This window comes from Camelus dromedarius, chromosome 18 (assembly GCF_036321535.1).
Source record: "Camelus dromedarius isolate mCamDro1 chromosome 18, mCamDro1.pat, whole genome shotgun sequence".
NCBI classification, from domain to species: Eukaryota; Metazoa; Chordata; class Mammalia; order Artiodactyla; family Camelidae; genus Camelus; species Camelus dromedarius.
Window position 1 is genome coordinate 17466374 of NC_087453.1, and position 19315 is coordinate 17485688.

Below are 19315 nucleotides of genomic sequence, written 5' to 3' on the forward strand. Positions count from 1 at the left end.
ATTTGATACAACATTGTAAAATTACAAATCAATAAAAAATGTTTAAAAAAAGTAAATAAACCTAATACTGCCCCCCCACAAAAAATCTTAAATTAAAAAAATTATTAAAAAATTCAACTATATTAAGATGACATACATATAGGTAGTGAAACTGTAAAAAGAACATTGAGAATGGAATTATCTTGAGGGTGGTGGGTACCTCTAAGAGGGAAGGCGGGGGATGATCTGGAAGACACATGGGCGGGGCAGAGGGTGAAGCTCTGGGGTCCTGCTTGGTGAGGTGGTAGCTCACCCCTTCCCTGCTTTATAATTTATTTATTCACAAAATAGTGTAAACATGTTTTATGCTCTCTCCTGTATGTGTAATTATCTCAAAATCCAAGAGTAATTCCAGTGCCTGATAATTGGACTGGAGCTGGACAAAGGCTGGTTTTCCTTCACCTTCTCCTCGTGCCCCCACCAGCACTTGTTCTGTGCTTGTGGGGCAGAGAGCAGGAGATGCTGAGTGAGGCGTGGGTGTGTGCTGGCCACGTCCTCCACGCTGGCACTGCTCCCAGACATAAATGCCCCAGAAAGACACTGCCTGGAGGTTTTTTTTAAACCGCTTTATTCAGGTTGGCTGGTAGTCACGGATTGGATCATGTGTTCAGGGTTACCCACACACCCCTAGGCAAAGCCCTCAGCCTCTCCCATATCCCCCAACTCCATCGCTGAGGGGTGGCCAGAGATTTGAGCCAGTTCTGAGGGGGTGCTGGGCCAATAGAAATATTTACAAATCGCCAGGAGGTGGGTGCCCCCCGATCAGGAATTATGAGGGGATTGGATTGGGGGGCCCTTGGCTCCCAACAGCCCCAGGCCCTTGGGTGGGTTTGGCTTGGGTCCTGGGAGGGGGCTGGGACGTTAGGAGCTGGCAGAGGGGGGATCCTAGGAGAGCCTCGAAGACCCTGGAAGGGGTCCTGCTGGTGCGAAACTGACTGGGGCTGTGGGGTCAGAGGGGAAAGGCCCTCCTTCCGACTTGCCACGTGAAGCGGCAGATTCCTGGTCGCCTGCCTCCCCGTGGGTGGGACAGGGGCCGTCTCAGTGTAAGGAGTGGAACATGAAGGGCCCAGGAGCAGTGGGGGGGTCTCCCTCTCCTCCCAGGGCCCCTGTGAGCGACCCTGCCAACGGCTCTCCTGGGGCCTCGGTGCCTCAGTTCTTCACCAGAGGACAGGCCCTAATTCTGCTCAGAAGATTCAAGTCCAAATCTGGGGAGGAGTCACTGTCCACACCCCCCAGGTCCAAGCAGGGGAGGGTAGGTAGGAGGCAGAGTAAGGCTGGGAGGCCCCGGCTTGGGACAGGATGGGGGACAAGCAAGCAAAGCGAAACACTGGACTCTACTGAAGCTGGTGACAGAAAGGGGGCAGCCTGGCCCCGGCACAATGCCCCACCCCAGCGTTCGGGGCGGTTGTCCCCTTGGTGCCCCGGACCACCTTCTCCGAGCCAGGTCACCGCGAGGGTCTAAAGGGGAAGGGTTGGGCGGGGCTTACATGCTGAGCCAAGGGGTGGTGGGCGCAGGGCCGGCGTGGGGGCCACGGGCGGTCTCGGGGATGGGGAGGCAGCTGGACCCAGGCAGCCCCGTCCCCAGCGGTCCAGCGGCTCCTCATGCACTCGGTACAGCCGTAGGGGCGCGGGGCGGGCTGGTGGCAGGGTGGCATCAGTCTAGAGGCTGCAGGCCTCCTCGTCCACCGAGCGCTTCCGCAGCTCCTTGCCGGGCTTGGGGGGCGGTGGGGCGGGCGCGGCGGGCGGGGCCTCGGGCAGGTGCAGAACGGAGTTCTCTCCCGGCTGCACCCGCAGGTAAGCCTTGACCTTGTGGTGCCGGGCTTTGCCGTCGCTGAAGTCGATGACACGGCACTCATAGGTGCCTTCGTCCGTGGGCTTCACCCGCGACAGGCGCAGCTTGTGGGAGATGTTGCTGCCCACCACCTTGACCACCTGGGGGCGACAGAGAGACGGTAACCTGACTGGCGGCGCCCCCGCCGCGAGAGCCCACTCTGGTGGGGCCTCAGAGACACTCCCACAGGCCCTCGGAATTCAACAGCAAACAAGCAGACGCAACTTAAGTCTATCAACAGACTGGGTAAATAAGTAGTAGTTCAGTCTGTGGAATATTGCACAGCAGTGAAAAAGAATGAGCTAGCACTGGCACACACGGAGTGAAAAGATCTCACTGCAAAACTACAGTGTGGTGCCATTTCTGGAAAGAAACACATGAAAATACCCCACACTGGTTTTGGAGACGTGTGTGTGCATGTTTGAAAGTAGGCAGGAGGAAACACAGTGGCCTCACAGCAGTGTTATCTCTGGGGTGGAGCCCAGGGGAGGGCCGTGGACCTGGGGTAGACTTCAAAGTGAATTCTTCGCTTTGTTTCTCTAAAAAGGTAGAGGCTGGTCACAGATATATCAGGATGCTAACAACTGTTCACTCCAGTTGTGGGGGGAGCAAGAGTGTAATGTTTATGCCTGTACTTTGGCTTTCTGCTCATTTATTTATTTGAGTGGGTTTTTAAATTTTTACTTGAAATTTAATTTATATACAGTGAGGTGCACACAGTTTAAAGAAATTTTACTTGCGTGTATGTCACTGTGACCACCATCCGGAGCAAGACACAGGGCATTTACAGCTCTCTGGAGCACACCCTTGTGGCCCTTCCTGGTCAATACTCATCCCATGGTGTTACCCACTACTCTGATTTTTATCACCATAGATTAGTTTTGCCTGTCCTTGGACTCTTTCATGTGTGGCTTCTTTCACACAACATAATATCAGTGAGAGTCCTCCATGTTTCAAGACTCAGTCTGTTCTTTTTTATTGCAGCATAGTATTCCATTGTCTGGATATACCATAATTTGTTTATCCAGCCACCTGTTGGTGGACATTTGGGTAGTTTTCAGATTAGAATGCTTATGAATAAATCTGCCACAAACATAAAGCTACCATGAGTTTTTTTTTTTTTTTTCAATTAAGAGAGAAAAAGCAGCTGGACAGTTGTAGAAAATACATCATTGGGGAAGCTGGGTGAAGGGGAAAGGGGACTCTGTGATCTCTTTTTGCAACTTTCTACGAGTCTGCAATTCAAGTAAAAAGCTTAAAAAAAAAAAAAGGAGGAGTTGGGGTGTGGTGATGGAAGAGGGCTTCCATCCTTCCCTGGCTCCTTCTTTCTAGAGCCAAAAGGAGCCTGGCCCCACCTCCTGTAGCCCCCGCTCCACCTCGACAGAACAGGGGAGAAGAGTCCCCAGCTGCCAGCTGCTCACCCCTGCCCAGTGATCTCACCGCCAGCTGGCACTGCAGGCTCACGAGGGCCAGGAAGGAGCTGAGTGGGCTTCTGACCTGTGGTCCCAGTTCCTGAGCCCTTCTGGTCTCTCTCCCTTGTGCAGGGGAGGTAATGGGGAAAGACAACCAGCCTGCCTGTTCTTGCCACACCCGAAATCCTGGAGGGCGGGGTGCCTCTGCTGATCAGCCTTGCAGTGAGGAGGCCAGGAGAAAGAGAACTGTCTTGGGGGGAAGGGGTGCATTCACTGTGCAGCTGGGCACTCACACGTGACTTGTAATCACCCCACTAATCTGCCCCGGCTTCTCTGGCCCTTCTTCCAAGAAGCCTTCATGCACACCCCGCCTCCTTGCTTATTTCTTCCCTAACAGTCGTCACATTTGTCTGCTGACTTGATTTCTGTTTCTCTCTGGCTGAACTGTAAACTCCATGAGGGCAGGGATGATATCTATTTTGTTCATTTTAATGACCGTCACAGATACTTGGTACCCTGTAAATAATATGTAACAATAAAAACATTTTTTTTTTGAGTGAATGGACTCACTCTAGTTCCTTCTTTCTTCAAATGAATGGTCCCCAGATATCATGCTTTCTAATAATACACATGATCATACCCACTTTACAGATGGTGAAGCTAAGGCTCTGAAATAAGTGACTTTCCCTTGAACACTGAGTCTGAGTGGCAGAGCAGGGTACTGAGCCCAGGTTGCCTCCATGCACTCTAACCCTCCAGATGGGGTCACTCTGAGCTGGCAGGGGGCTTCCCAGGCTCCAGAAGGGAAGAGGGTGGTGGGCAGCAGCAGGAGGCCTGGCTCGTCCTGCCTTATTCTGAGCTTTTCTGGATGGTCATCATCCCCCAGGAAGCAGGAAAACACTGATGGCACAGCAGGGGGCGGGAGGTGGGACAGAGGCAGAACTTCCCAACAGCAAGCAGTGGGACACTCTTCCAGCTGCCCTGGTGGGTGTGGGACACCCCCTCCCCAGTACTGGGGCTGGGCCTAGCTGGAGGCCACCAGCCCTAATGGTTCCACCACCTCTGACCAAGGGCACGGAGAGGTCCTGCAGCCCCACCACGCTCTCAGGCGAGTTAGGAGATGCTGTTGCAAATGCGCAGCAGGGAGCAAATTACCTCAACATCTGTTTCCCTCACGGATATTAATTATCCTTCATTTGTCAACCCTACAAGGCGCTAATGGAGTAATAATGCGAAGCACTGGGAGCAGCGCTGGGGAGGGAGCACCAAGCACGGCCCACCCCTCAGCCCACCTCCTCCCAGCCCCAGACCAGAGGCTGACACCTCCAGCCGCTCTCTCCCTCCCACCCTGTGGCCCCTCTGACCTTCCCCACCCAGAGAGGAGGGCGGCTGGGAGCCCGGCAGGCAGGGCTGGGAGGCTGGGAGGCTGGGTTCTGACCTGACAAGTCACCAGCACCCTGGGCTCGGACTCCGTGGGCTAGATCCATCCACTCACTCAAGGAACATTTAGTGAGTGTCCATTCTGAGTGGGGATCCCAGCAAAGCCTGCATGGGCTCCAGGTCTAACGGAGAACCCAGGCCTGGAGCCGTCCTCCAACAGGAGGAAGGGAGAGGACACACAGAAGACCCTGTTCCCTCCCAGCCCCGGGGGTCTGTGCCTTTAAGCACCATCCGGAGAGGGCAAATAATAAAAATAGTAATAAGGGTAACAGTCATGCTGGTAGCTAGTGTTTACGGAGCAGGTGATCGCGGTGAGAAGGCGTGCTAAAGCGTCCTACACCTTATTTAAACCTCACCATAACCCCGGGATGTAGGCCCTGCTAGGACACCCATTGTATAGGTCAGGAAATGAGGCTCAGAGAGGTGAAGTGATTTGCCCAAGGCCACCCAGCTGGTGACAGAGACCAGGCCTTACTTAACCACATCTCTGGGGGGGCCTCCCAGGACCAGTAAACCACAGATCTGTCCTTCCACCCCCTCCCTAATCATCCCCTAGGCCCCCTGCCCTCCATGTCTGGGGGGACCCCAGCCCTTCTTCAGAAGCATCATCCTACCCCAGCTTCTTGGGGGTGGCGGAGCAGCCTGTTGGATTTCATCACTCACAAACTGGGCAGAAAAATCCTGCAGCCCGGCCCTCCAGCACGACCGGAGAGGCTATGAGGTGAAGAGACCCCCACGCAGAGGCCTGGCTGTAAATCATAATCACCTCCGCACAGGCATCGACAGGCCTTAGCAGTGCAATTAAGCACCTAATTACGCTGAAAGAGACAAGGCCAGTCCACACCACGACCAAGCTCAGCCTCCTCCCTGCTTGCCCACGGCCCAGGCCTTTCTGGACACGGCAGGGGCCCACAGACCATCGGGTGGGCAGGCTGGGATCTCTCTCCTGAGTCATGCCAGGAAGAGTGAGTGGTGCTGATTTGCGTCCATGGTGCCAAATCTTTTGTGCACGTGGCCTCACCCCAAGAGGGATATGGTGGCCCCAGGAAGGTGCTGGGTGGGGAACAGGGCTCAGATGGTCCGCACCCCAGGCCGAGGCTTGCTCTGAGCTCCACTGTACTGGTGCCTCCATCAGCAACACCCAGCCAGCTCACTGGCCCCTTGGCATGTCCAGAACCCAACTCAGAGTCTCCCCAAATCTGAGCCCCACGAGGCCTCACCCACTCCAGCCAGACCCTCCCAAGTCGTCATCCCCATCGCTCCTTCCACACTCTGGCACAATCCATCTCTGAGTCCCACTCATCTGCTCTCTACACGTCACTGGGCCCCTCCCCTTCTCCCCAGAATCCACACCTCCCTGCACTGGCCAGAGCAATGTCCCCACTTCTCGAATCTGGGTCAGCACCACAGCCTCCTGCCGGGTCTCCCCAGGGCCACTCTGGCCCCTTCTAATTCATTCTCACAGGGTGGCCAGACAGATCTTTTCAAAATGCCCCCAACCTAGAACCCTTCCTTTGATGGCTCCCTGCAATGGCCATGGGGGGAAACTTTGGGGTCTCATCCCCGCCTTCCCCTCGGCCACACCAGCCTCCAGCAGTCCCTCCAACACACACACCCAGAGAAGTTCCCCCTACTCCTAGTCACAGCCGCTCTACACTCGAGTGCTCACTTCAAACAGCACCTCCTCCAGAGCCCCCAGACGAGCTCAGGTCCTCTGTTACCAGCAGCTCTCCTCATTTTGAGGGAGGGTCACAGATGTAATTTTCCTCTTTATCATGTGTGATTATTGGGTTAACGTTCATCCCCCTGGGAGCACCCTGAGAGCAGGGACTGGGTGTGTACGTCCAAGGCCTTCACAGAGTCATCTCCAAGGCCGCAGCCAAAGGCTGGCTGCTCTGTGGATGTCTCAGAGAATTTCCAAGAGGCATGGAGTGATTTTGACTCAACGGGAGTCTTACCTCCCTTTCAGACTTCAGAATTCCAGGCCCTATATATACTGCAGATCACTGCAGGAATTTCAAGAAAATACAGAAACATCCACTGCAAAAAAATAAAACCACAGTACACCATGACCCACCAGTTGGCCTGTTAATCCTTCATGAAGGATGCAGGCCTCATGTGCTGCTTGCTCTCATGGTCGCAGCCTCAACCCCCTCATCCCCAGAAAACACGTGGTATCTATATGCGCACCATACTCATGGGGCAGCCAGGTGGGGCAGGAAGGGGCTTGACCTACAGGACCATTTGATCAATCTGACAAATGCTGTTGCCTTTTCACTGTTTGTGGAGATTTGGGGATGCAGGCTGCAACACAAGTCCTGAGGCCTCTTTGGCTGTACCTGGCTTTTAGGGCTTGGCTGGAGAGGAGGCAGGGGTTAGGATGAGCGGGCCAGACCACTGGACTACACGTGTATGTGGACCCGGTCTGCCTAAGGCTGTTTTGGACTGAAACAGGTTACATGAACTGAATCTACAGCACAAACAACTCTGGTTAGACCAAAGGAGGGACTAATGGCAATGAAGGCAGGTGAGCCCCCTGGGAAAGAAGGTGTGTGTGTGGAGAATTTCACTTTATTTTAAAATTAGGAAGTCGGGGAGCATCTCTACTTGCAACACTGGCTAAGGGGAAATTCATCTAAATTCTAAAATAGAAAACTTCAGTTAGGTCAAAAGAAAAACTTCCAGAACTGGAAAATGCCCATAAGCAGAATTTGCCTGAGCCACAGGAATGAGGCCCTGATGTGGAATCCTCATCATATACAAGCTCCCAAGGGAGATGTGTCTAAGGCCAAGGGGCCCTTCCCCAGGCCCCCAGGTAAGTGAGATAATTCATGCAAAGTACTCATTGTGGCTCCTGACATATGGCAGGCACTCAACAAATGTGAGCTACTTTATTATTTTATTATTATTATTATCACAGATGCCTGTCCTCCCACATAAACGATCTCCCTGTGAGATTCTGAGCTCTTTTCATTCCCTCTCCCATTTCCTGCAGAGAGCCTGGACCTCCCTTCCCTGCTGCAGCCACCATCCCCACCCCAAGCTGGGAATAGGAGTCATGTGATTTGCAAATTAATGTTTAATTTCCACTCTAGTAACCACTGTCATTCACGCGGCCAAATCCAGAGGACTTCACAGTTTCCAAAGTGTTTTCATATATTCATTAGACAGCAGTGAGGGGGAAGGGGGTGAGAGGTGCAGGGAGGTGGCAGAGCTGGACCAGGACCCAGCTCCTGGGATGTTCAGTACTGGCCCCCCTGCATCCTCACAAGCTTGCCCCGCACTCAGCATGGCTGCTCTGAACCTTCCCAGGGCTACCACGGTGGCCCCAAGAGGTCACGGAGCCCATCACAGAGCCCTGCCCTCACCAAGCTCCTGGAAACTGACTGTACTTCCACCCCAAAACCTGAGACCTCCCCACCAGTGCTGATGCTGCCCAGATGGTAGACTGCACAGTTTGGCTCCCACAAGCCCCTTATGGCTTCACATGCCCTGTACACATACACGTACAGGCACGATGCACATCATGTTGGCATGTCTGCATGTCTGTGTATCAAAATCTGTGTCTGGGTTTACACCACCATTGGCCTCGGTGTGTTTGTGTGTGTGACAGTCTTTTGATAAATATTTATTGGGCACTGACTACTTGCCAGGCACTGTGCCAGGCTCTTGGAAATCTAACAGTCAATCAGGCAGGCACAGCCCCAGCCCCACTGTCTCCAGGGAAGACCGGCATGAAACATGCTCTCATGCATGGATGTGCAGACAGAAATGCAGCCAACAGGGAAAAGTAAGGGGCGCCGGCTGAGTCACAGGGTCAAGGGAGGCTTGCTGAGCTGAGCTCTGAAAGAGGGAGGAACGGTTTTCTGGGCAGAGGGACTGGCCTGTGTGAACGCCAGGAGGTGGGAAGGAATGGAAGACAGGAGGCAGCCAGGGTCGGGAGGAGAAGGGGAGCCAGGTCAGGCAAAATGAGACAGCCCGGAGCGGGAGCAGAGAGAGTCACACAGAACCTCGAAAGCCACGGGGAAAAGTTCACGCCTTCTCCTAGGCTGCAGGACGTGGGCTGTGCCCTGCTTACAGGTCTGCTGGCTGCACTTCCGTGTACTTAAGGCGTCACGTGTGTGACACTGTCTGCATGAGGAGCCGGGTCTCTGCCTGTCTGTGAGTCTCCTAACCAGACCCCCAGAGCTCCATCTGGTGCAGGAATCGCGGGGGCTGGGCGTGGGGGGGTGACTGCACAATCACACGGAGCACTTTTATTTTATTTAACTAATTAGCATCTTTGCATTCCCCTCACGTGGGGCCCAGCAGCCTCGAATTCTAATCCTTTAAGTCAATTAGATTATTCTCTCCTTTGCCTGAGATGCTCCTTAAACCCCAAACAAAATCATCGGTGAGAGAGTTGCTATGAAGGGGGTATATTAATATACACCCAGATCTCTGCCCGTCCCGGCTTAACCAGTGGGTGTTTGGGCAAGAAACAGGATTTAAGCATGGATGCGCCTTTGGCAGAGGATGAGAGTTAGGGGCCAAGGGAACGGGGTGGGGGGATCAGCAGCTGCCCTGCACTGGAAATGGTTCAAATTCCCAGACCCCCAACTCAGAAAGGCCTGGGGCAGATGGCACAGATGATGCTTTGAAGGCCCTTGTTCTGTCATCTGCCCACCTCTGGCTGAGCCTCTGTGGGATCCTCCCTCCCCAACCCCAGCCTCCCTTCCTCCGCTCTGCATGACACCTCATGCCTCCCGGTGCCCCCTCTTCACACAGTGCCTTCTGCTTTGGGCGCTGCTCTGTGCATCTGTGTCTAACTGGCCCTGGGGTCCTGAGCTCCCCCACGGTCCCTGAAGAGCTTTGGAAGGAGCAGCAGAAAAGAGTGAATTCGGAGGTCATTCCTACACATACCCCTGCGGGCATCTGCATTTTCTGAGCATGTGGCTGGTGGATTTCTAGCCTCCTGCCAGAATGACCATATACCCCACCCACAAAGCCAGCCTGGTCCCATGGCTGCAGGTGTCACCAGGCCGGTCCCCTCTACTCAATCCCTTTCACCTCCTTTCTCCTGCCTGCCTCTTCCAGGCCCTGCTGTGGGTTCCCTCCTCTACAAAAACTGTCCCTCCCTGAGTCCCCTGGGTGCCCCACCTCACCGGACTCCCACGTAGCCTGGAGACAGAAAGCTTGAGGCAGCTCAGCCAAGTCGCGGCCTCCAGCAAGGCTTTGCCCCCTCTAAGCCTCAGTGGCTCTACCTGTAAAATAGGCCAACGCTTGCCCTTCCTTCTAGCGATGTGGCAACAATAAAATGAGTCCATGCATTAGGAGACATGGCCAGTCCTGAAGTCCTCTGGCGGCTGCAATTCCCCTGTCCCACCTCATGCCGGAGCCGGGTGACCCAAGTGACCATGAGATGCCGCAGCAGTCATTTGTGACGGGCCAAAAAAAGCCGGCTCAGTCTCATTAGACCCTGTTGGTTCCCCAAATAAAAAATGCTGCTGAGACAGACACGAAGCGTCAGGGATGCACACAGCCTTGGCCCCGACAGGAGAGAATGTGTCTTCTCTCCCCCTGTCATTTGTTTGTGCCTGTCATTCAATGAACTTGAAAAATCTCCAGCTTTTAAAAACCAGAGCAGGGACATTTTTTTTTCCTTCCTTTTTCCTTCTCCTCCATCTTCTTGCCCAAGCTCCCTGCTGAACTGGACCAATTTTGTTTTTTGTTTTTTGTTTTTTGTTTTTCAAATTACAGCTGTGTCCTCCATTAGAGCTCGTATGAGAAGCCATTATCAGAACTCACACTTATTTTGGTGGCGTCCTTCCCTGCGTCTTCCTGCTGAGATGCTTTTAGCTGTTGGGAGGGGAGGGTGGAGAAAGCAGAGACAAGGCGTTAGCATCACAGGGTGGGGATACGGGCAACAGCTAAGTTCCTCGCGATGGCGGGTGACGCTCTGGGGACCATGGAGATGGGGCTCCCTCAGCTCTGTGTCTGCACGGGGGATGGGGTGAGTCAGAGCAAAGGAAGATAAAGGAGGTGTTTGTAAAACTGACTGTGGACATGCTCCGAATTCAGCTATGCAGGGTATCTGGAGATCTGTTTTGGGGTGGGTGTGTGCAAACAGGCAAAAATGTGATTTGGCTTGCGTCTCTCTGTCTGTCAGTGTGTTGTGTTTTCAGGTGTATTTGCAGCACATGCTGTCGGAGCCCTGCCCACATGCCATTCCCTGCAAGCCGACCCCCGAGGCTTCCCGCTACAAGTGCTTTCAACTCTTTGCCTAAGGGCTTTCTGACTACTGGGGTCCTCTAAGCCAGCATGCTGGGAGTTGACACCCCAGGGAGCTAGATGAGTTTAATACATACTTGTGAATATGTTAGAGGCCATTTCATGGAACACGCCAAGAACACGTGAGTGTGCCTGTGTGTGAGGGTGTGTCACGTATGTGTTCATATGTGAACAGGTGGGCAGTTATGTATGTGTTTGCACAATATTTGTGTATACACAAGTGTAACAATGAGAATCTTAGTTTGGGTTCCCCCAGAAGCAGACCTTGAGACAAAGATTCAAGTGCAAGTGGTTTATCTGGGCGGTGATCCTGGGAACGTGAGAAGGGGAGGGAGTGAGTGAGACAAAAGAGGGAAGGAAGTCGGTGATGTCATCAAGCCAGTTGCCACCACGGGCAGCGGGAACTTACTCCTGCCAGGCACCTCAGGGAAAGAGTGTAGAACGCTCTTCACTTCTCCCAGCTGAGGGGTGAGGGAGCAGGGGTATTTATCCTCCAACTCCTGCCAGTCATTGGTGGAGCACTCCTCCAGCCTACCCTGCTGGCCAGCAGGCTCTGTTGTCCAGAGAAGACCTTCAGGCAGCGTTCTGAAGGTTGGCTACTGGCAGTGGGGCTGGTAGCAGGGGATGGTGCTTGCCTGGCATGTGGATGGGGACACCGATAGCGTCTGCCCCCATGGGGGGGGGTGTGTGAGCATGCACCTGTGCAGAGGCGAATGCTTGTGCTGTGATTGGGGTGCCTTGTGTGTCTGCACGTTTGTGGAAGGGCATGACTGCACGCGAGCACATGATGGAACTTGGCAACAGCGCTTCCCCACATTTGCAAGGCCCTTTTTGCAAAACAACTGCCCAGGTGGCCTGGAGACGGCGAGCCACCAGACCCACCTTGCCTCATAACCTGGAGCCAGATTCCGTCCCTCTTGCCTCAAGTTTCCCCACCTGTACAAGAAGGGGGGTACTCTGTCCCTTTGGAGGGCCTTTCATGCTGCACCCACCCCAAATGCTCAGCCCAGCTCTGCCTTCTGCCCCTCAAAACAGGCTCTATTTCAGGAAGACGGGAGGGAGACAGCTGGGTGCTGCAGAGGATAAATGCAGCTGGAGCCCGCACCCCTCGGAGGAGATGGGGGGCAGACACACCCCTACCCAGGGAGGGGGAGTCTCCCAGCCCAACTCAGGAAGTCTCCCCAGGGGCGGTACCTGGTTTGAGGCCCACGCCTGCTTGTCCGTCCAGTCCCTGTGGCTCCGCACGTACCACCACTGGATCTCCAGCGAGTAGGAGGGGGAGCCGCTGCCACGGAAGGAGCAGGCCATCTCCACGTCCTCGCCCGTCCGCGCCGTCATGTCGTGGGGCGTCTCTGTGAACAGGGCTGTGCGGAGAAACCGGGGGAGGGCCAGGGCTCAGGAAGTGGCAGGGCCAGCGGGCTGGGGCTGGTGGGTGGCAGAGAGGGGGGAGCGCGGGAGCAGCCAGGCCTGTAGGTGGGATGGCCTGGCTTCAGGTGGGGCACCTGGAAAAGCTCTGTAAGGCTGGGCAGAGGGGTGTGTGGCAGCAGCTGGCAAAACACGGGGATAAAAGAGTAGGTCCGGGACCCATCCTGGAGCCTGTGGGTGCCACAGGGTTCTCGAGAATGGGGTGATGGAGCAGAGGAGGGCTTGGTTGGAAGGTGTTAGCCAGGAGGCTGGGGAGGAAGATGCCATCCTCATCAGTTCTTCCAGATTTCTCCAGCTGCCCCCACCCTGGGTTATTCCCACCCCCAGTGCACAGCATTCAGCATCGTCTTGTAAAACCAAATCAGACCTGGCCACTTCCTGATCAGAACCCTCCCCTGACTCCCCCACAGCGCCTGGTTGGGGGTCAGTCCCCGCCCACCTCCCCCGGTCTCCATGCTGTCCTGTGAACATTTCTCACTTTCCTACCTGACTTTTGCCCCTCCTGTTCCCAAGGCCTAGAATGGCTTTGCCTTGGTCCCTCTTTGGCTGACAAGTCACTCAAAGCTCAGTTCACACTTGACCCCCTCCGAGAGGTCCTCTCTGACCACCAGGGTAAGCATCCCCTCAACCCCCAACCTGCCCAGGTCATGGTCATGGTCATGCATCTGTTTACTGCATGCACTGCCTGTCACAGCTGCGTGAGGGCAGGGACCAGAGCATCCTGTGGCTACACCTAGTAGGTGCCCCCAATGGGTGGTACACTCCCCATTCTCTCAGGGGCCCCAGGGTGTGGTGGGAGCTACACGTGCCTCCCGTCCCCACAGCAGAGCCTGGCCCCCCTTCCAAATCCTCGAGCTGGCAGTTTCCTGGATCCAGCAGGTGCCTACCCACCCCCCCCCCCGCCCCCCACACTACCAGATAAATGAGAAAACAAATCCCCACTCTATGCGTCCCAGCACTGTTCCCCACCATATGGCCTGTCTCTCCAAACAAATACTGTCCTGAGACATAATTAGAATTCTTTCCTCTTCTCAGGAGAGATTATCTCGCCCTGGAAAGATGCCTGGCAACGAGCAGGTCACCCAGGGAATGTTGCCTCTGTCGGTCCCCCCATCCCGTGTCCTCACTGCAGCCTGCAAGGCACCGCAATCCAGCGAGCAGACATGCCCATCTCGCAGCCCCAGTGGTCCCCCCTGGCCCTACTCAGTTCAGGGCAGAAGGAAGATGAGGTCTGACTGAGGGCAGGGGTCCTGCTCTGGGATCACCTGCCTCTACCCACTTCCTATGATCCCGAGGGACCAACAAGCTCCCACATCTTCTGCTGTACACAGAGGGTCTCCTGGTGGAGCCTGACTCCAGCACGAGTTTCTGGACTTAAAGAACATCTGTATGTCCCTGGTCTCCAAGGTCATGGGTTCAGGGCTGCCCACGTTCTCTGAGGTTTGGAGGGACTGGTCGCTGTTGCATAACAGAGCCCGTTTAATTAGGATGGATGTTGTTTGGGTTACTGAACACGTGCCAGGTGCCAGGGATGGTGTGTGCTCATCTGAGAGCTGGGACTGTCCTTACCGACACAACGGGCTCCTGGAGAAGGTACCTGCCCTCCCACCTTCGCCTTCCAGGTGTCCGGGCCCAAAATTGTACGTTCGCCCTTGTCTCCCTGATTCTCTTCTACCCTCATTTGGTCTCTGGGGAACCCCATGGGTCCTCCCTCCAGGACAGCTCCCAAATCTGGCTCCTTCCCCCGACTTCCATGCCTGACCTGGGCAGCCACCACCATCCCTCACCCGTAACAGTGGAGTAGCCTCCTCACTGGCCTCCTTGCCGCCACCAACAATTTATTTTCAACACAGCTGCCAGAGGCAATTTGGCAAAACACAAATCAATCCCTGTTTCTTCTTCCCCCAAGAATTCCATGGCGTCCTCACCCTAAGAATAAAAAACTAAAGCCTTCACAATGGCTGACGAGGCCCTCCATGTTCAGGCCAGTCCCTGTGGTGTCAGCTTCTACTTTTCCCTTGGCTTATTCCATTCCTAACACAATGGCCTCCTTGTTGTTCCTTGGACATTCCAGCTGAGGTCCTACCTCAGGACATTTGCACCTGCTGTTCCCTCTGCCTAGAAAACTCTTTCGCCAGATTCCCACATGGCTCCCTCCATCCCCTGCTTCAGGACTCTGCTCAAATGCCACCTCCTCGGTGAGGCCTACTCTGACCATCTCATTTAAAACTGCATCTCTGGCCCCAACCCACTGCTTCAAATCCCTCTTCCCTTCCAACATACTATGAGTGCTGTCCACTAGAACTTTCTGCAAAGAGGAAAATGTTCCATATCTGAACTAATACAGTAGCCTCCAGCCACACCGAGCACCTGAAATATGGCTAGTGTGAATGAGGAACCGAATTTTAAGTCTTACTTCATTTTAATTGATTTAAACATCAATGGAAACAGCAACCTGTAGGTAACAGCTACTGTATCGGACAGCACGGCAAATGTACTTATTTCATGTATGTTTACGGTCTGCTCTCCCTTCCAGGAAGCAGCAGGGGTGCTTGTGTTGTCTATAGATATAGCCCCAGCCCCTAGAACACTGTTTGGCACATAGTAAGTGCTCAATCAATGCTTTTGGAATAAATGAATGGACAGACATGACTGGTCAGTGGTGGCACAGGCCCAGAGCCAAGAGGGCCCCGCTCCGAGAGTCCAGGCCCAGCCCTCCATGCCTTCCCTGATGCCAACCTGCCAACTCAAGTAGGACTGAAGGGGGCCATCGAGGACCTGAGCCACCAGGAGCGGGCTGGGAAGGGATCAGAGATCAGGGGCCCATTGGCCCCTGGCCCTGGGACAGCTGGATTCTGCTTTGATCCAGGCCCCTGCCCACCCAGCACCCTTTGCAAATGGGGGAAAGAGGAGAGTGGTGAGCCTCCTACTGGATCCGAGGTAACCAGCTGTGTGACCCTCCTGACCCAGAAACCGTGGGACACAGCTGACTTCCTCCAGGTGCCACTGCCTGATCCACGCGGATCAGAAAGTACCTACCATTTTCCCTCATGAAGATGGATAAAGGGGTCCAGAACTACCTGGGGGGGCTTGTACATCCCAGGATCACTGAGCTGGGAAGGGCAGGGCCAGCGCTGGAACCAGGGCCTGTGTGACTCGGCCACAGCGCCTCTCCCCCCAGAGACTGGGTGGAGGGGAGCACATCTGTCTAACAAGAGGATGGGTGTGTGGGTCTCGTGGGTGGAAGGAAGGGCAGAGATGGGCTGTCTTTGGGTGGGGCCCCATCAAGGTGACCCGGGGAGGGGCCAGTCTCCATCCACCCTCACTCAGCCTCCCCCTGCCCAAAGGTGCCCCTCCCCACAAGCACCAAATGACTGAAAACCCTGACCCTGGCCCACCAGCTCTTCTCACTGATGCAGAGAGGTTCAGAGAGTGCAGTATCTGGCCAGGGGCTACTCAGCAGCCAGGGGCCAGAAAGGTCAGGCCCCAGGCCCTCTCCCCACCCCTTCTATAGCCTGAGGGAGAACCTCACCACACAGTCACCTCTCCCCCAACCCGAAGCCCAGTAACGGGTCACCTAGGGGGCACCGTCCAACAGACACAGAACACAAGCCACACACGCAAGGCGGCACATACGGAATTTTTCTTTTCCTGTAGGCATATTTAAAAAAGGAACAAAAAAGTTTTTAACAGGTGAAATTAATTTTAATCACTTATTTTATTTAACTCAAGATATTAAAAAGTTATTTCAACATGTATAAAAATTATTCATGAGAGATTTTACATTCTTTTTTGCACTAAGTCGTGGAAATCCAGCATGTATTTTACATGATTACAACACATCTCAATTTAGGCTAGCCACATTCCCAGTGCCCAGCTGCCATGGACGGTGGGCGTCATAGCAAGTGGTGACTGTGCCAGCCTCAGCCCCCCACCTCCTCGCGTGTCCCCATTGCTCAGAGCGGGCAGCAGGCCCAGGATAGGGCAGGAGCCCTTCCAAATCCACAGCCACACGGCAGAGCTTGGATTAGAACCCATGGCCTGACTCCCAAAGCCATGATCTTCCCAGAGAATTCAAACTCTTTTTGGTGGTAGGGCTCTTTCTTAATAAGGAATAGTCCAAAATGGTCAGCTTTGCCCTGTAAGGTCCAAGAGAGGACCTCTTCTGTGGAAAAGGGTGAGGAGTTTGTTTTATTCTGAGTGCCAATGCCTGAGCAGGTACAGAGGAGGCATTTCACCCAGCCCGAGGCCATCAAGGGAGGCGAACCTAGGTGTAACCAGCAGGTGTGACCGAGACCCAGGGGACCATCAGCCCCCATCAGAATTTGATCTAAATTAATGAAGCAAAGTTCAGCCACCAGGCTCCACATTTCTGCATCCCACTCACACACTCCAGAGATGGGGAGCTCAGTTCCTCCTGCTGCCACTGCAAGTGGGCAGCTCTAATTGCCAAGAGGTTCTTGCCCCCTCTCCTAATTCTGTGATGAAGACGCAGCATCAGCACCAGAAACTGGAAGGTGCCCCACATCATTTTGATGACGATGATTATGGTCTCTTAAGAAATAAATACGGAGCACCTGCCAGGCATTCTGCCAAGCTCTGTACATACATTTTCTCATGCTCCAGCCTGGATGAGCTGGGGTAGGTGTGATCATGATCAAGCTCATTTTTCAGATGGGGAAGCTGAGGCTCAGAGAGGTTAAGTGACTTGCCCAAGGCCACAGAGTGAGTAAGTGGTTACTTTTGAACTCTGCTCTAGAGGACTCAGGAGCAGGAGCCCGAAACTTCTAGACCATGCTCCCGCAGCCCCTCTTCCCAGTCCTCCATCCCCACCTCCTTCCCTCCAGCCACTCAGACCCCACCCTCACTGAGCCTCCCTGCTGAGTTTGGGACATTAAAATCTGCCTCTCCTCCTGGACTTCTTCCCACCCCTGGGCCTGCCCTCCCTGTTCAGGTAATGCCTCACAACCGGTCCCCAGGGAGGCTGGTGTAATTTTAGATTTTTGAGAAGGAGGCAATTGTGTTCTCCAGCCCCAGGGTCCAAGCAGAGCTGGGCTCGCTGGGAAGACAATTAAAACCGGTGTCCAAATCAGGATTCTGCAGGAGAAGGAGAAAGGGGCTTGATTGAATGCACCATCTTCTTCCCATCTGCTTTTAATAGGGGGAGCGATGTCTTAATTAACCCCAGGCCTGGTTATCAGGGGGTCATCTGCAGGAAACAGCTCATGGCCCTGGCCCGAGTCACTGAGTCTGGCATCTGGGAAAGGCAGGGGATGACCTGGAAGATCTTGTCAGCCCTTCAAGAGCAGGACCCTGAATTCCTTCCTAACCTTTCAGGCCCTGGTTCATCATAAACACCGAGGGCTTGGCCTCAGGCCTGGATTTAATCCTACTTCCTCTAGTCCCTAGCTGTGTGACCTGGAAAAGCCCCTTCACCTCTCTGAACCTCAGCTTCTTTAGCTGAAAAAGGAGAGAATGAGAAGACAGAGGGGAAGTTTACACAAGACAACATATGCCTTATGCCCGACACACAGTAGGTGCTCAACAAACAGCACTCCCTTCTCACCTTCTAGCTCGAAATTTTGCCATCTCCAGAAAGATTTTTAAAGATGCTTCCTTGTAGCCTCATCAGATTATGCAGTGTATGCAACATCTGTATTTCATGGACACCTGGACCACGAGAGCTCCTATCCATCAGTCATGTGCCTCCTCTCCTTCCTCATTTGTTCCCAACAGTCCCTCCACCACCCCCTCCCCGCACCAAGCCAGCAGGATTCATGCAGGTTCTGGGGGGCTTGTGGACCAAGGAAGCCCCAGCCCAGCCCACACCTCCCTCAATCTCTGAGCTCAGGTTCCCCATCCCAGACCTTCTGGTCCAGCCTGAAATCTACTTTCTCCCTCTGCACAGCCCTCCCTGCCCTTCCAATCTTCAAGTTTCTGGTTTGAGAAAGGCTTCCTCTTCCAGGAAGCCTATAGGGATTGGACCCTAGCCCACCCACCAGTCTTTGCCAGAGTGAGAGCAGTATTCCCTCCCCCTGGGGACTAGTAGCAAGAGCAGCTCCCAGTCAGGGGAACCAAGGCAGAGCTGGAGCTAGACAGATACACAGAGGGCAGAGCAGAGAGAACCAGCATGGCCCTGAGGGCCCCTTGGTCACCTCTCACCAGGACATACCATGTCACTGCCTGCTCAAAACCGCCAATAATGTATGGATAGACAAAAATGTGGTCCATCCATACAATGGAGTATTATTCAGCCTTAAAAAAGGAAGGAAATTCTGACACACGCTCCAACATGGATGAACCCTGAGGACACAATACTCAGTGAAATAAGCCAGGCACAAAAGGACAAATACTGTAGGATTCCACCTTTATAAGGTTCCTAGGGTAGTCACACTCATAGAGACAGAAAGCAGAATGGTGGTTGCCAGGTTGAAGGGGGAGCTTGTTTAATAGGTACAGAGTTTCACTCTGGAATGATGAAACATTCCTGGAAGTGGGTCATGGAGATGGCTGCATAGCAACCTGAATATTTTCAATGCCACCAAACTGTACACTTAAAAACAGTTAAAATGGTAAATTTTACACGATACATATTTTACCACAATTTCAAACAACACCACCACCTCCCTTGGCTTTGCAGACCTGCAGCAGCAGTTTTCCTGCAACAAAAATTTCCCTAGACTTGTGCCTGGAATGCTCCCCCTGCCCCCACATCCACAGGGCTCCTCGCCTGTTTCCAGTTTTTGCTCAAATGTCACCTCCTGTGTCTTCCCTGCCCTCCTCTATCTCACACTGTTCCTTACCACTTACTACCACTTACTAATATATTATATTCTCATTTATTTCTCACATTTATTGCCCATCTTCCAGGCCAGAGTGTAAGCCCCTCAAAGGGAGG

At 53.9% G+C, this 19315-nt stretch overlaps 1 protein-coding gene across 2 annotated transcripts in view; it reads right to left on the minus strand.

Annotated features, from left to right (window-relative positions):
- Nucleotides 1-574: 574 nt before the first annotated feature.
- VSTM2L (V-set and transmembrane domain containing 2 like) overlaps nucleotides 575-19315 on the minus strand; it is a 34955-nt gene continuing 16214 nt past the window's right edge. For both annotated transcript variants that reach the window (XM_031433832.2, XM_064475698.1), the window contains exons 2-4: nucleotides 12187-12356; nucleotides 10510-10560; nucleotides 575-1971 (exon numbers count right to left, since the gene is read on the minus strand). In XM_031433832.2, coding sequence (XP_031289692.2) covers nucleotides 1699-1971; nucleotides 10510-10560; nucleotides 12187-12356 — 494 coding nt within the window. In that variant the 3' untranslated portion in view covers nucleotides 575-1698. The remainder of the gene's footprint in view (nucleotides 1972-10509; nucleotides 10561-12186; nucleotides 12357-19315) is intronic.